General features: G+C 46.2%; 1 protein-coding gene across 1 annotated transcript in view; it reads left to right on the top strand.

Moving 5' to 3' along the window:
* LOC102045715 (uncharacterized) overlaps positions 1 to 14522 on the top strand; it is a 32632-nt gene extending 18110 nt beyond the window's left edge. The window contains exons 2-7 of the mRNA XM_055700735.1: positions 34 to 1025; positions 7346 to 7397; positions 7498 to 7600; positions 8849 to 9012; positions 12912 to 13157; positions 13788 to 14522. Of these exons, the coding sequence (XP_055556710.1) occupies positions 34 to 1025; positions 7346 to 7397; positions 7498 to 7600; positions 8849 to 9012; positions 12912 to 13157; positions 13788 to 14522 (2292 nt within the window). The remainder of the gene's footprint in view (positions 1 to 33; positions 1026 to 7345; positions 7398 to 7497; positions 7601 to 8848; positions 9013 to 12911; positions 13158 to 13787) is intronic.
* The last annotated feature ends 352 nt before the right edge of the window (positions 14523 to 14874 follow it).

The raw sequence follows: 14874 nt of genomic DNA, 5'->3' as shown, positions 1-14874 counted from the left end.
GCAAGATGTATGCTTATTTGTTTTATTTCCCAGGTGTATTATTCCTGTGGTGCAGTGGTGGAATCCATGGAAAGAGGCCTGATTTTATCACCAGGTTTTCCAAATAACTACTACCCAGGGACACACTGTGTCTGGCAGTTTTTCATTCCCATGAGAACCCATCTTATCTTGGAGATTTTTGACTTTGACATTTTTGAGAGCTCTAGTGAAAGCCCAACCCCCTGGGATGGCCTTCTAGCACCTGCTAAAACAGGAAAAATGGACATGCCTTCTCTTGAGGAAAACCTGGACTTTGCTCTCCACACTACAAAACCTTCTCTCCAGACCTGGATGTCAAAGGTGGTTCAGAACCTGAGTAGCACCAGAGATGACTCAAAGGACCTTGCTAGTCACCTGGACGGACTTCCAGGAACTGCCTCAAAAAAAGATGAAGCCAAACAAGCATCTGAAGAAAACCAGTTGAAGCAGATGAAGGAACCCAAGGCGAGTATCAAGGCTCAACCAGAACTGCCGTTCCCTGTAGCTGGTAGTGCCACAATGTGGAGGCAAAACACCAGTGGCCTGGAAACAGAAGAAGATTTGAAGGGGAAAGTCTTGCTCGCCCACCTAGCTGCTAGTGAGAGAGATGAAGTTACAGTAGAGAGCTGGACTCTTCCCACAACAGTATTGCCCATGGAAATCTCCTCCAGCCCGCAGTCAGCGGTGGATGTCTGTCCCCATGATGTGCTGTATGTTTCTGATCTCATCACATTTTCCTCTCGCTTCTGTGGACCAAATTCACCTTTAAACAAGACCATGGTCTTCGGTTCATCTCTGGAAATGGTTGAGGTTATCATGGAACTGATCACCACCACGGACCGGGGCAGAGGCTTTGCAATGCTCTTCGAATACAAGAACATCTCCGAACCTAACACTGTAGATGCTGTGAGGCAGGAAAGAAAAGAAAATGTGACGATGCTGGCAGTTGTAACAGGGATCGTCTTCCTTGCACTTGCTTTGCTCTCTGCCCTCTGCATAGCTTGCAGGTAAGATGACATGTATCTGAGCCTTTGAAGCGCGTGGTATTATCCATACAGGAAAATGATGGGAAAACAAAGTTATGTTTGCTCTGCTCTGGTCATGCTTGGTGTCCTTTGAATGCAGTGAAGTTTGTTGAACCAGAGGATCAATGCTAGCCACTACTCCTGCCCTGGGCTCCTTAGTTTCCTTTCCTAGTTTGACAGCTCTTGTGCCACCACTTTATTTTCTTTTTCCTGCAGGTATACCTGAGGGGTGAGGACTTTCTCAGGCAGTATTTTGTTTCAATGGCAGTGGTGCCTTTGAACCTCAGTTTTGGGACACTGCCTGGCCAATGGATAAATGCAGACCAGAAAGGTCACCCTTCCCCAAGTGTCCCCAGCTGAGCTGGCAGCCACTGTGGCTTTTCACAGGCATTCCACAGTCTGACTCTAACCATCGCTAATGCTCTGCAGAATAGTAAATAACAACAAAAGTATTACCAGTTAGAATTAAGATTAAGAAATATTTTCCAGTCTGTAGCATGTTTTATCCAGGAGACTGTGCCGACATTTTAATGTCAATGCACTTCATGTGTTAAGCAGTCATCTGCACATCTCTGACTGCTAGGGCAGAGCCATGCTGCAGTACCTGTGACTGTCCCCAAATGTCATCTGAATGTCACAGTCAAGAGAGCTCACAAGCTGGGCTGCTGCTTGCCAGGTCCTGAAGCTAACTGCTTAAATAGCCAAACCCAGCCAGTGACAAAATCATACCTCTCCAGGCAGTTGCTTTTATTTTGTATGTTTCTTTTCTCTATATCTACCAGGAGACAGCTTCTCCACCCCTCAGCATACATTCACATTTTTCTTACAAACTCCTTAGTGAAATTTTTTTGTAGAAAACTATTATTTTTTTCCCCTTCCAACCAATTCAAAACAGAGCCCAAGCTCCCTGGGCTTTTGTCAAAAGAAACTATTTTTCAAATGTTTTGACTTCAATGAAAATATCAGGTAAACCAATGCTGTCCCTTGCAGGGCTCCACTGTGGCGACTGGGTGTTAGTAGTGGCCTTCATTTCCCCGTGGCAGTGTGCAACTGGTCTGTCTGCTCCCCTCCTGCATCCCCTGCCTCAGCTATTGCACATCCTCCAACCCTGAAGGCTGGTTCGGTAGAGGAACTTTGTTTTCCTTGGCCTTTTGGAAGCTGCATTTCTAGCTCTTGATGAATAAATGCAAAATATAGGCCATCACACTGGGTACAAGAGAATGTGGGCAAGGTGGTGAAGCTTAAATATAATCTCTCTTGCAGTATATAGAAATTCCTGCTTTCAGGGTCTGAGCTTTTCATAGCTGTAAGAGTTAAACTTGCATGTGTTACATCTAACTAGCCTTTTTTCTTTTTAAAGAGCTTGCAGAACACTAATTTAGACTACAATTTTTTGCTAGCTCTAAAGGAAAACGTCTGGTGGAAAATGTCTTCCAGATACCAAATACTTTATTTTTATACCCTCGCCAATCTTCAAGAGAGACAGAAACATGCTCCCTGCACTATGGCAGCAGTCTAGGCTGATACACAAATTGAGTAGGCTGTTCTTGCTCCATTACCCCTATTTAATTTCACTGTAACTATCCATGAAGCAGAGTATTATTCAAACCAAAAAGTACACCGGCAATCTGAGATTCTACTAGCTGAAGTTTACTCTGCGCAGCCTGTTTAGAAAGTCAGACCATGCTGCTCACATGCACAGTTTGTCTTTTTGCTTGTCACATGTTTACAAAATAAAGTAATATTCTGCTCTTGCCAACCAACAGAAAAAAAGGAACATATTTTTTCCCCCAATACACATCTTTATGTGCTGGTCACTGTGAACACATCCTACCAGGGGTCCTACGGTGCAGGACCAGGATTACACTCACTCCTCCTTTTTACAGTGGCATTCATGCCTTTTCATTGCTCTGTGAACTTTTTTTTTTTAAAAAAAAAAAAAAAGGAAGACGTACCTCCGTCAACTATTGACTGTGTATAAATGGAGACTATCCCTAGTCCTGTAGCCTCTTGACAGAGCATTACTCTCCTGCTGTATGCCTACATTGCCTGCATGCTATCCCAGGGAGGCCTTGATTACAATACCTTATTTCTTGTCAGACTTGAAGCATTTAAGTGAGATCTGACACATGTGGAAGCCATGCCATGACCTGTGCCAAGTAACCTCACTTGTATTGCACTGGAAGCATCTTTTCCCCCCCTCTTTACTGCACTAACTGCTTTGAGGATATTGGTCTCTGGCCCCAGAACTGCTGGCGCTGGTCGGAGCTTGCCTATACTTCCCAGCTATGGGGTTTTAATACAGCTCAGAAAAAGACTGCAGAGTTTGTTAAGCACATCTAAACTTCTTTTAGTTTGAGCCCACCAAGCTCTATTTTATGCTTCTTGCCCTGAATAGGGGCTTGAAATCACGTGCCAGATGTGTGTTAGCCACAGCCTGTCCTCACCACGGAAAGCATCAGGGTGGTGAGGAGCGGGCTGAGGGGAGAAAGGAAGATGCTTTACCAATGCAGCATGGTCAGAAGTGGGACCAGCTCTCTGAGGCATGGCAAACCTCATCCTGGCTGAAGCGTGCCATTGCAAAGGATGCTAATAGTAACCAATCTCTCAGCCTTGTAAATTTGCCTTCCTTTTCTCTTCGTACTCTATTTGTTTCTCTGGTACCAGGTGTAGCTGTATTCCCTCCCTCCCATTTCTATCTGCTGCTCTTGCTCAGCTAAAAGTAGCAGGCTTTGCCTTGCCAGGGGTAGAAATGGCCTGGGATGGGCTTGGCACCTACTGCCACTCCAATGCACCAAGTCGTCAGCAGTGTCTGCTCAGGCTCATTGCATTCAGCCAGGGCAAAGCTCGCTGGGGAAACTCCAAGTCTCTGCCACACTGCAGCTTTTGTTTGCTGCTTGGGGAGGGAATGAAAGATTCAGTTGTTAGTTGGCCAATAATTCTAATTACTTTTGGCCATGAGGCCTGGCTCAAGTAATGGGGTATTTTTTATTTTCTTTCCCAAGACCCAAGAACAACAGACATGTCCACCTTATTTAATTTTAGTCCTGTCCCATGCAGTCAGACTTTTGCTCGATGGTTGCAACCCATGGATTGCAACTGCATTTTACATCTGCACAGCCTGCCAATGACCTGTTTCCAATTACAACCCCCTCCACGTGCAGCTATTTCATCAAGCTGTCACGTGCTGCCACCTCTCTCCATGCAAGCTGCCCTGCCAGTCACTGCCTGCAGCCCGACCATCACCTGGGGGTGAAGCTCATCCTTTGTCATATAATGCCCTTCTAGAGAATCCTCATCACTTCTGGGCTAAAACCAGACCTCTCCTCTGCCATCCTCACATTAGACACAACCCAGAAACCATTCCCTGCCTGTTCTATCTGTGTCCTCCGTTTCTGTCCCTCTGCATGTCAGGCTGGTTTGGTTGGAAACCCAAGACAGCCAGACCCAGCTGGAGCTGTCTGCCAGGGAGCACAGGATCACCCTCACAAAGCTGCCAACAGACTTGAGTGTTTTTGTTTACTTGAGAAGTTTGAAGCAATATTTTCTAAAAAAAATTACAACTTGTTTTAAATGGTGGAAACTGGTGTGGTTGCATGTTGGCTGTTTTGTACCCGTGAGCTGCACACCAATATGAACCACTGGTCCCCTTGGTGGCAAGGTGCTGCAGCGTGCCACGGGAGAGGCAGTCCAACTACAGAATGAGCTAAAAAAAGACTAAGATCCCCAGTCCTGCAAGCTAGCACATTTCTCCAGGCACTGTGACAGCAGCTCTGAATAGAAGAAAAAAACCCAACCAAACCCTCAAGTTCCCATCAAAATTGTTGGCCAAATCTAGAAACTCTTATCCTTTGCATGTCTTAGTTTTTAACAGTAAATTAAATTGTTCAGTGGAAACCAGATATTCAATACCCAAAGTGTGATGAGGGAAGAAAAAGTTAAAACGGTGATTTCAACCAGTTACCCTTTTTTAATCCTAATTTAAACCTTGGAGGAACAGGACTCTTCCTTCTTGTATTCATGTTTATTCTACCACACTCGCACAGAAAGCATCTTTGCCAGGGGTACCTTACTCTCCCTTCGGTTCATGCTGCCAAACTGCAGCGCGGATTTCAAGGCAGTTGTGGTGTGTCCTATGCAGATATTGTAGAGCACAATGTTTATAAAGAATGACAAGGAAAGGAGCCAAACGAACATAAGGTATCTCAGTTTCTTAATGCAAAACTTGCCCTGTCTATCCATAGCTGTCAGTTGCTGATACTTTTAAAAAGGATCTTTTATCTTTCCAGCTTTGTCCCAGAGAATATGAATATCTTGTAAGTGGGACAGCTGTATACAAGAATCCCAGGAACATATTTTTGTGTTTCTGAGAACTCAAACATTTAAGTCATGCTAAAAGTTCAAATAAACCCCAAAGTGAGACCATCCAGATAACTAAAAAGACTGGGCTGCTAGTGCCTGATGTTCAGTGTGGAAGAAGTATGTGCTAAATTGTGTTTTCTTAGAGAAGAACATTTCCTTTGTGCTTTTTAATCCCTGGGTGGGAATATTTTAAACAAATTTGCTTGTAACATGCCAGTTATTTGAAACAAGAGTATTTCACAGGAATATATCAGATTTGATTAAGTTTTTCTCATGGGTTTTGGCAGGAAAGATCTGGGAGGAGGGGAAGAGATTAAAAAAAATATGAATGCCATGTGGAGAAATCAGGGAATTACAGATGGTCCTCCCGCCATCTACCTGAATACCTTGATCGCCATGCCAATTCATTATTTTGAGGCATGTTTTGTCAGGTCACTCCTGCTGAAATGGTTCTGGTGCCCAATGAGAGCTCCTGGGGTGTGTGGGGGAAGTTGTTACATACACATTTTCCATTCTGAAGAATTTCCTACTCTGTCTGATCTTGCTTGAGATGGCAACACCACTCCTATCTGGGAGCCTTTCCCTGCTTCCCTTTCCTGAACCAGTGCGTTAAGGAAGGGTCTCCCCGACTTTAGCCCCGCGTTCCCCCGAGAAGCCCAGGCAGTGTCAGATGCCACTGTGCCTCCTGGGGTAACAGCGATCTGTCTGGACCGCTTTTGGATTAAATTTGCAAGTGCCAACTCGCTCTCCCCTTTTTCTGTACTCTTCTCTCTATTCACTGGGAATAGCGCTGTGAGTGCATCATGGGGTCTTTTTTCCTCCCTCAATTCCCTTGTCAACCAACAAGCATTTTTTTAAGAGATCCAATGATACGGTGAAGGAATGAAACCCACTGTGCCTGAGAGGGAGCAGACACCGGCTCCTGGCCAGCCTCATCAGGTGGCCTCTGAGACCCCATCCTTAAAAACAAACAGGAATGAAATGGTGACTGAAAACTTGAAATCTTGGCTTCAACACATGACTACAAAAAAAACCCCAAACTTGTACAGAGGAAATTAAATGCCTTAAAACAAGCCAACCCCTCCAACAAGAAGAGGAAAAATGCGAGCCACCAGCACAGATAGTAGGGAGACCAGTAATACGGTTCACATCCTTGCTGGCCAGTACCTTAATGCTCCATGTGTCCCTACACTGTCCCGTGGAGAACTGCTGCACACAAAGACAAAACACACACGCTTCAGTCATCATTGCATTCATTGCCGCCAGCCTTTCTTTGTGACATATTTAAATCTTATTCATCCGAAAGTAAACAACACTAAACAACACTAGTTGTTTCATAACGTCAGTTTTCGTAAAAATGTGAAAAAATGGGTTAAGAACGTGCTTTCACCTCCCTTCAGCCAAGGGGTACATCTGCCCAGCCATCATCTACTCTAGCACTGTCTTTTAATAAAACATTCATACAAACGAACAACATCTGATGCTCTCTCCTTGCTAAATATAACCCAGCACACAATATTGGCTCTGCAGACGAAACATTCTGCCTGACAGGGTAAGGATGGTGCCACTGCCCAGACCAAAGGCAGGATTTTGGTCTTGCTGTTGGGTTACTGCCGTGAGGGAGCCGCCGGCAGGGGGGAGCCTGGGGGGGCTTTGCAGAGGTCTGAACTCTGTTCCTGCTTTTGCAGTGATCATGGGAAGAAGATAGCAGGTTCTTCCCTTCTTCAGCTGACTTCCCACTACATAAGCACGTAATTTTCTCCCCTGGCCTTCAGGCCTTGTTGCCCTGAGCCTTGGCAAGTATTATCAATGCTCCTGCAGGCAGGAGAGCTCACAACCTGCTGGGTGCCCCTTGCAGAATGAGCACAGCTGAGACCTTCCCTTCTGTGGATCTTTGACTCACTCGTGGGCTTGTTGTTGTTGCTGTCTCTCCTTTTCAGGCAGAGAACGTGCCCCAAAAGGAGCTCATCCAACGCATGCAGTGACCAGGAGGTTAGTGCTAATGGCTTCAGCAATTTCTGTTTCTCTCTTTCATATTGGCTGTTGCACTGTTTATCTGACAATGTTTACTGGGGCATGTTCTGAGTTGTAGAACAGGATCCAGAACTCAGCCGCTGATATCAATGAGCTCCAGCTGGTGGTGCCAAGTCGGGAGAATGAAAACAACAACCACTCTGTCAGCCGGGAGCAGGCGGGTAAGCACGGGGCATCAGCAGGAGCACCATCGCAGTAGGTCAGGGCACCCCGTAGCCCCGGGCCAGTTAATCAGATCATTCCTTCCTTGCGGTCCTCATCGCCATCTCACCCATGCACAGCTGGGGAGCCATTTCACAGCAGAGAGCCCTTGTTGTGGGAGCTATCCCTTGTGGCTCTCCCCCCTCGCTGGTAGGGTGATCCCCCTGGCAAGGAGTGGGCAAAAGCACAGCTCCACGACGCTGCCAACAAAAGCTGTCATAGCACATGGCATTGCAGCGACACTGGGTTAGCAGAGCAAATGTGTCAGGTTCAGGCTGCTACAAACAACTTACAAAGCTCCATCAATTGTGGAAGAGCTTCACCTGCCCTGTGCCTGACCTTGCCCAGAAAGGATGGGTTTTATAATGCTTTCATTGGCTTTGGTCAGCTTTGACTCCCAGAGCTAACTTTTTCTGAAGGGTTTTATGGATGGGACTGTTTTAGATGATGTTTACATCACAGTGTGTTTCCAGAACAAGGGAGCCCCAGCCAAGCTGCAGGTGATGTCCCTCACTGCAATTCTGAGTCACAACACGCAAGTCATATCAGTGTCCCTTTTGGCTGGTGGAGGCCAACAGGGAGCTGCTCCACACCATCAGTTTCCCACTAAACCATCAGCCATTACACACAGAGCTCTCACAAGGATCTCTTCGCAAAAGCTCATTCTGTTCTCCCAACCATGACAGTTTCCCATCTCCTCCTTTAGAAAAATCATTGAGCAGGTTGTGGCCAGAGCTCTCCTAGCCTGGACCAGGTGTACAGGCCCTGGGGGGACACACAGGCACACACCCCAGTGGCAGTCCCAGAGCACAAGGCTGCCTGCAGGAGCAGCATCTCTAGGGCTCAAGCAAAAAGCACAGCTCCCAGTATTAATGGAGATGATTAAATACAAATAAGGAAGCAGTTGAACAAATCTGCAAATTTCTGATATGAAGCACAACTGTGTGTGTTTAGTAGAAGGGATTTCAGTTTGGGTCTGTCTTTACTAGAAAGCAGACCCAAGGGCATTCCTCCCCTTCGGTTTCTTTTCAGAAGCTTGCCATTGCAGGAGAGCAAGCTGTTGGCTTGCTTTGTGTTCTGGCTGGTGCGACAGGACAGCCAAAGCTTACTCTGGTTTGCCTGGGGAGGGTTTTTCATGGAGGAGTTAGGAACAGATGTTTGGGACTCTTGCAAGCAGTCTTCATTGATTTTCCTTTTCCCCCCCTCAGTCACTTCCTACGGAGGCAGCACAGAACGTTCTCCTCAGGACACGGACCCAGATGTGCCCTCCTCCATATCCGCAGTGACCACCGAGACCGGGAGCGATGAGGTGTTCATTATTTCTGCTGGACCTGGGGCCAGTGGCCTGAGCTTTACCACCTATAGATTACAGGTAGGAATGCTCTTCAGCATCTCTAGCAGGCTATGGGACATCCTCTTTGGACAGCACTTGTCACATCTGTCCATTGACACTTACTGCCCCCTTCACCAGAAAGGTTAGTGACTGAGCCAGGTAGTTCTCCTAACACTTGAGCTGCGCTGCCATCGAATGATGTGGGCTGTGATCCCCCAGCTGGTATCTTCCCAGCTTTGGGAAGAGCAAGTGCAGAAGCCCACCTTGGCTCTGCTAGCTGACAATGCAGAGCCTGCCAGCAGGCAGTAGGACTGGCCCTCAGAGACATGGTAACTGGCAAAGGTGACGTTCCATTAAAACCACCATGTGTAGCAATGGGAGGACCTGGGGAACTGGACCTGCTCCTGCCCACTACCACCTGTGCTACAGGGAAGTTACTCGGCCTCTCAACTGGTCAGAAAGTTCATTAACTATTTAACTCACTAGGCTGCTATGAAAATTAACAGTGTATGCTGCAAAAAACCCAAGCACTTCAAGTGAAAGCACCGGTGTCCTTTCCAACACACACAGAAACTGCAGTCAGCTCTTTAAGTTCTCTCTTCAGCTCCATCCCCCCACGCCCCCCGGGCAGCCAGTCATTTAGAAACAGGACAGCTGGGAGGGCTCAGGTCTGGCTGCCCCCCCCACCCCCCACCCCAGCCCGGTACCTGGCCAGGCACATCCATTACATGTTCATGCAAAGGCCTTTTCCAGGTCAGTACTGTCCTCGCCAGTGCCCGCTCTTTTTCCCCTGCAAGAGTAGGAACACATAACCAGTGCAAGGAGCTCAGGTGCCCCAGGACAGGCCATGTAGCACTTCTGGTAACTGTTCCAAAACAGCAGCATTCCATATCCCTGCACTCCACTAGGAAATCAGCCAGGAGGCCAGGCTACTCAGGATTTTTCTACACTAGTGCAAGACATAAACTGAGCTTCTCCTCCAGCCAGCCACACGGATTCACAGACAGTTAAAGAAAGAAGGGAAAGCGGTTGTGGTGCCCTTGCCCAAAGGTGTTACCTCCTGTGGCATGGGGCACCCTGGAACACCTGCACTCCTTTTGTCCTTCTTTCCAGTGGAGAGAGCTTCACCTCGTGGCAGTCACATACAAATACAGCTTCTAGGCAGGAGGGAAACTCATTTTCCTTCCTCTTTCTCCCGCTCTAGTCAGAATAAACAAATACACTTAAAAGAAAAGACTTCTATTGTGCCACCCCTTAGGCAAGCAACCTATCAGAGGAGATGTCTGCATATACATAAATAAAACACCATGTTAAAACAGTTCTAAGTGAAGGCAACTCAAAGAATTAAAGTAATTTAGCATATTATTAACTCAGGAGGCATCTCCTTCTTGGTGATGGCTGTACTGCACACACACAAGACAATACTCTCAACCCATCTTCCTAAAGAGCAGAACCCCTAGAAAGGGTGGCAGGGCCTCTTTAAAAGCACTGGGTCCTTCCCCACAGCTGAAGGACCACTGGGTCCTTCCACCCCCATCTCCAAGTTGGGTGGAAATTGAGCACAGCAGGCTAATTACAAACCTGCCCTCCAGCTGATCTCCTCAGGCCACTTGCTGCTCAGGGTGACTGGATGTTAGAAACAAACATGTTTACAGTTTAATTCCTAAATGTGTATTTTTAGGGTCTAAAATGCAGCTGGCCAGAAAGCTCCTGGCTTTAGCCTGAGCCCGCAGAGGGCAGGGTGCGTAGCTCTTGTGGCCAGCACTAGGCCAGGGGATGAGTTGCCCACTGGAGCGTAGCCGCTCTCTTGGCAGGAGCTAATAAGTTATCCTCATGTGAAAAGATGTGTGAAATCCTGAGCCTTTATGGTACAGTAACGCCATCAGACTCACCTCGCCCAAAATGCTTGACTAGACAAAGCAAGCTATAAGGAGCTTTCATTAAAAAAATTATCTGCATTTTTTTGCTGAGAAATGGTGGCTGGTCACTTGGTCCTGTGCTCTTGGGGAGCATGAGCCTCAGCTCTGCTGGGCGGCAGCCAGTGATAAACTGGCTTTTGCTTTTTAGCTTCTAAAAGCCATTTGGAGAAACCGATCGCCCGGTCAAGAACCGAGAGCCAGGAGAGCAAACACACGTGTCTGTGTGTGGGCTAGCGTGAGGCAGTGGAGGGCAGGGTGGCTTTCGGGTGGCTTCTGGGGTGTCCTCCAGGAGGGCCACAGGAGGGTCAAGGCTTTCTAAGTCCTCTTTGGTTTAAGCCATCATTCAGCCTTTGCCTAACTTATGACTATGACCTCTGACCTCTATTCAGAAATTACAAGTTTCAGACGCAAAGGTTTGAGTATTGTCATGGAGGTTTTAGAAACATTTTTTTACCAAAACATTTCCAAAAATCTAGAAAATATATTATTCACCTTCATGGTTACCCCCAGTATATCGATCTCAAAACCAGTGGCTATCTTTTGCACCAGTTTGGAGGTCCTCATAATACTACTAGAATAATAAACCCTAAGGCAGCCTGCAGAGGCTTTTGACGAGAAGACAGCTGGCTTATAAACAAAGATCGTTACTTTAATCAAATCTGAGACTAAGAACTTAATATTGAAACAAATTTACGCAGAGCCTGAAGCTTCGCCTGGCTTCCTACTGAGATTTTTTTTCTGCTGTAGTAGCTAATTTCTTGCCTCTCTGCCCGTTTGTTTCCAATATGACATTTTAACTAAATAGTTTCTTTGATTTGCAGAAACTTGAGAGATTCAGTTTCTCAGAAATAACAAATGACAAGTTTCTGGTTTCTCAGGACTTTTAAATCCAGGACACTGGATTTATTTCAGACTTTTAAGTCTTTAAGGGCTATGGAAACTTTGGGAACGTGGGTTTTGCATTCTTCTCGTGACAACCATATTGGCACAGCTGTAAATTAAAAATATACATCGAGTTGTGGAACAGGAGGCTTATATAAATAACAGGTGAAGTATTAGTAAGAATGAAAGGAGATTCATAGGACAGTCAGGGATCCCTTAACTTTGCAGGCTCTAAACCCACATCTATATTAAGGACAAAATTTGTGATTTTAAATGCAACATCAGAACATATAGTCAGTATGGAAGAGATCTCTAGAAGTCATCTATAGTTCATTCCCATGTTAGGTCAACTCTGCTTGTACACAGGGCTGGTAACAATGGTTTAACATGGGCTCACCTTCCAACCATGCCAAGTTTACACCTGTCTGGATGTCTTGTTCTACTGCTAAAGCACATTTTCCACCTGAAAAGCACTATCTTATGTGAAATGAAAATCTTGGCTCCAATCTGGGTCTCATGCTTCTTGTTCTGTTCACCACAGACACCAAGAACAGATTAGTCCCTTTGTTTTTAATTCTTTTGATTTCCTTAATTTTTCCCTAACATAGGATAAAGAGCACCACTTACTTCAGTCTTCCCTCCTGAATTGTGCATTTTTGAGACTTCGATTCTCTTGTTGCTTGCTTCTGGTTTGCTTTCAGCAAGTCCCATCCCCCTTGAAGTTTTGTTTCCCCAGACAGACACATCTGGACCTTCCAAGAGCCAAGGGGAGTGGAAGAATTATATTTCAGAGTGAGGTTTACTATGATCTGCCAGCTATCTCCAGTAAAACAAAGCTGTAGATATTTGACGTATTTATTAGTGAGCATGGTGGGACTGTATTTCTTAAGTAACTGAAACTTCCCAGTTCAGCATTAAACCTGGAGCTAGGGAAGCCAGGTAAAGCTTTCATTCAGGGATGCCAGCAGACTTCAGGCAGCATGCTGGAGGAGCAGTGAGGAGCAGCTGCATTCCTGTGTCTTGTCCTGAGAAGACAACCACTGAAGAAACTGGTCTCTTGCACTAACAGTGTATTTTTAAAAGTGTTCTTAAAACCTTTCCACGAAAGATGCTGTAAACGTTCTCTACTCTTCTCAGGACAAAAACCTAAAAAGAAGTGTCACAAGCCCAGCCTCTGTGTCCGAGTGGCTGACCCCTGACTGCATGGCTGCAGGAGCAGACGCTGCTGAGAAGGGGAATGTCCAGCTGGAAAATCACTGTCCCAGACAACGCACGTGGAGTGCCCGCACTTTCCACGACTTCCTGGCTCCGATACCGCAGCTACAGAAAAAATGGTGCAGCTGGACCACCAACAGTCCCTTCACCAAGCTGGTTGATAACAGCGTAAGTCTTGCAAGGCGGGGGAGGACATGGTGGCTCAGGTCTGCACCCAGCACCCAGCTGCCCGCTGGCAGGACATGCTTCCCCCTCAGCCTGTTTCTTTGCCTCTCCAAGTCGCAATGCGATACATGTGTCAGTCCAGCTCGCCTGGTGTGTGGGAAGCTCTTTTGCCTAAATACATTGTCATTTATTCAGGCTTTCCTGAAGTGCTAAGCAGTTGTATTTCCCAGCAGTTAGCACCTGGTTAAGAAATGATCCCTTGTCCAGAAAAAACATTAAAAAGTGCCTTCAGACTAGATTATCTCATTGAGTGCTCTGACAGGTACCTTCCCTTTTTTCCCCTGGTTATGCCTTAAAATTTATTTGAACTGACATATTACTATTGCATTGCGAGGAATCCGTAGGTGTGGGAGGGATACCTAGGTCTCACTGACTGTAATCATCAAACCAACGGCTTGTTACAAAGCTAATAGAAGACGTTTCTTCTTTTTCAAGGAAATAACATAGGTTTTTGCTAAAGAACGCATCTCACCTCTAACATCACCAGGCATTTTAACTTGTAATTCCCTTGGGATCAAAGTCTCTCAGCTGCTTTTCATGGCACGTCTACTAATGCATTATTACTTTGTGCAGGGTTTTCCTGCAGCTGCAAGATCCCAAGGTGTCCCAACCAGAAAGGTAATCTCAGCCACTGAGATAGAGGGAGCATCAGAGACAGTTTATTCTGGTTCATCTGTCAGCAATGCCTCATACCCCCTCAGCTTGTCTGCACAAAGGCAGCGGAAGCTAAGCTCCTGCAATTTGAAGAAATCCAGGTTCGGGAATCCTTATTTTGGATTTTTAGCCAGTTCCCCTGACAGCAAACATGTGAGGTCCTTGGATCCTTCAAGACATCTAGGGGCAGCATCTCCAGTTAACAGCCAAAGCCCCAAAAACCTAGAGAGCTCCAACCCAATGAAAATCAACTTGGTCAACAGTTCAAGAACAAAGGAGCTTATGGTAGAAACAGATAAAAACAAACCGGTTTTTGTTATTTCTGAAGAAGGGGATGATCAGCAGCCTCTGGTCCTAGCAGAACATCTCAGTCAATGCGGAGATCATCTGTCGGAGCAAAATGCTGTGTATGCTCCAGCTGTGCCAGACAAACAGCTGGTGGCTTTGCCTGCCGAGGGGTGCAGTTCTGCCAGCTTCACCTCAAATCTTCCCCTTTGGGCAAAATCCCCTAGTTTATACAAAGCTCACATGAAGGCCCCTAGCTCTTCCAGGGACCAGCAGAGCTCGTCAGCCATAAATGTTAATACTACTGAGACCTCACAGAACTGTGATACTCTAGCTGCTCCTATGCTGTGCCAAGCTTCAGTCCAGTGATGTCCTCAGAAAGACTGAAACATCAGTTCACAAAAACAGAGGCAACAAGGGTGTGACCAGAGCAGAAGCTGTGCCAAGTAGTTGAGCGTGGCAGTCACAGATGGATGCAACTTTCTTAGCAGTGGTCTTTACTTCCCACCCGTTGGGATTGAGATTACGAGGATACATAACACAGCAGAAATACTATCTTCCCTTATGCTTGCTAACCTCATTCTTTTGCATGAAATTCTGTTGTGATTTATACAAGAAAGCATCCTCTGAAATTGTACTTCAGCCTGCAGAAAACCTTTTCTGGCATGAGAAGTGAAATTCATCTGAGATGGTTACGTCACGGCTTATATCTGAAGTGTAA

Source organism: Falco cherrug, chromosome 1 (genome assembly GCF_023634085.1).
Source record: "Falco cherrug isolate bFalChe1 chromosome 1, bFalChe1.pri, whole genome shotgun sequence".
Classification (NCBI taxonomy): domain Eukaryota; kingdom Metazoa; phylum Chordata; class Aves; order Falconiformes; family Falconidae; genus Falco; species Falco cherrug.
The sequence above is the reverse complement of the archived record's forward strand: the minus strand, read 5'-3'. Positions and strand labels throughout refer to the sequence as shown.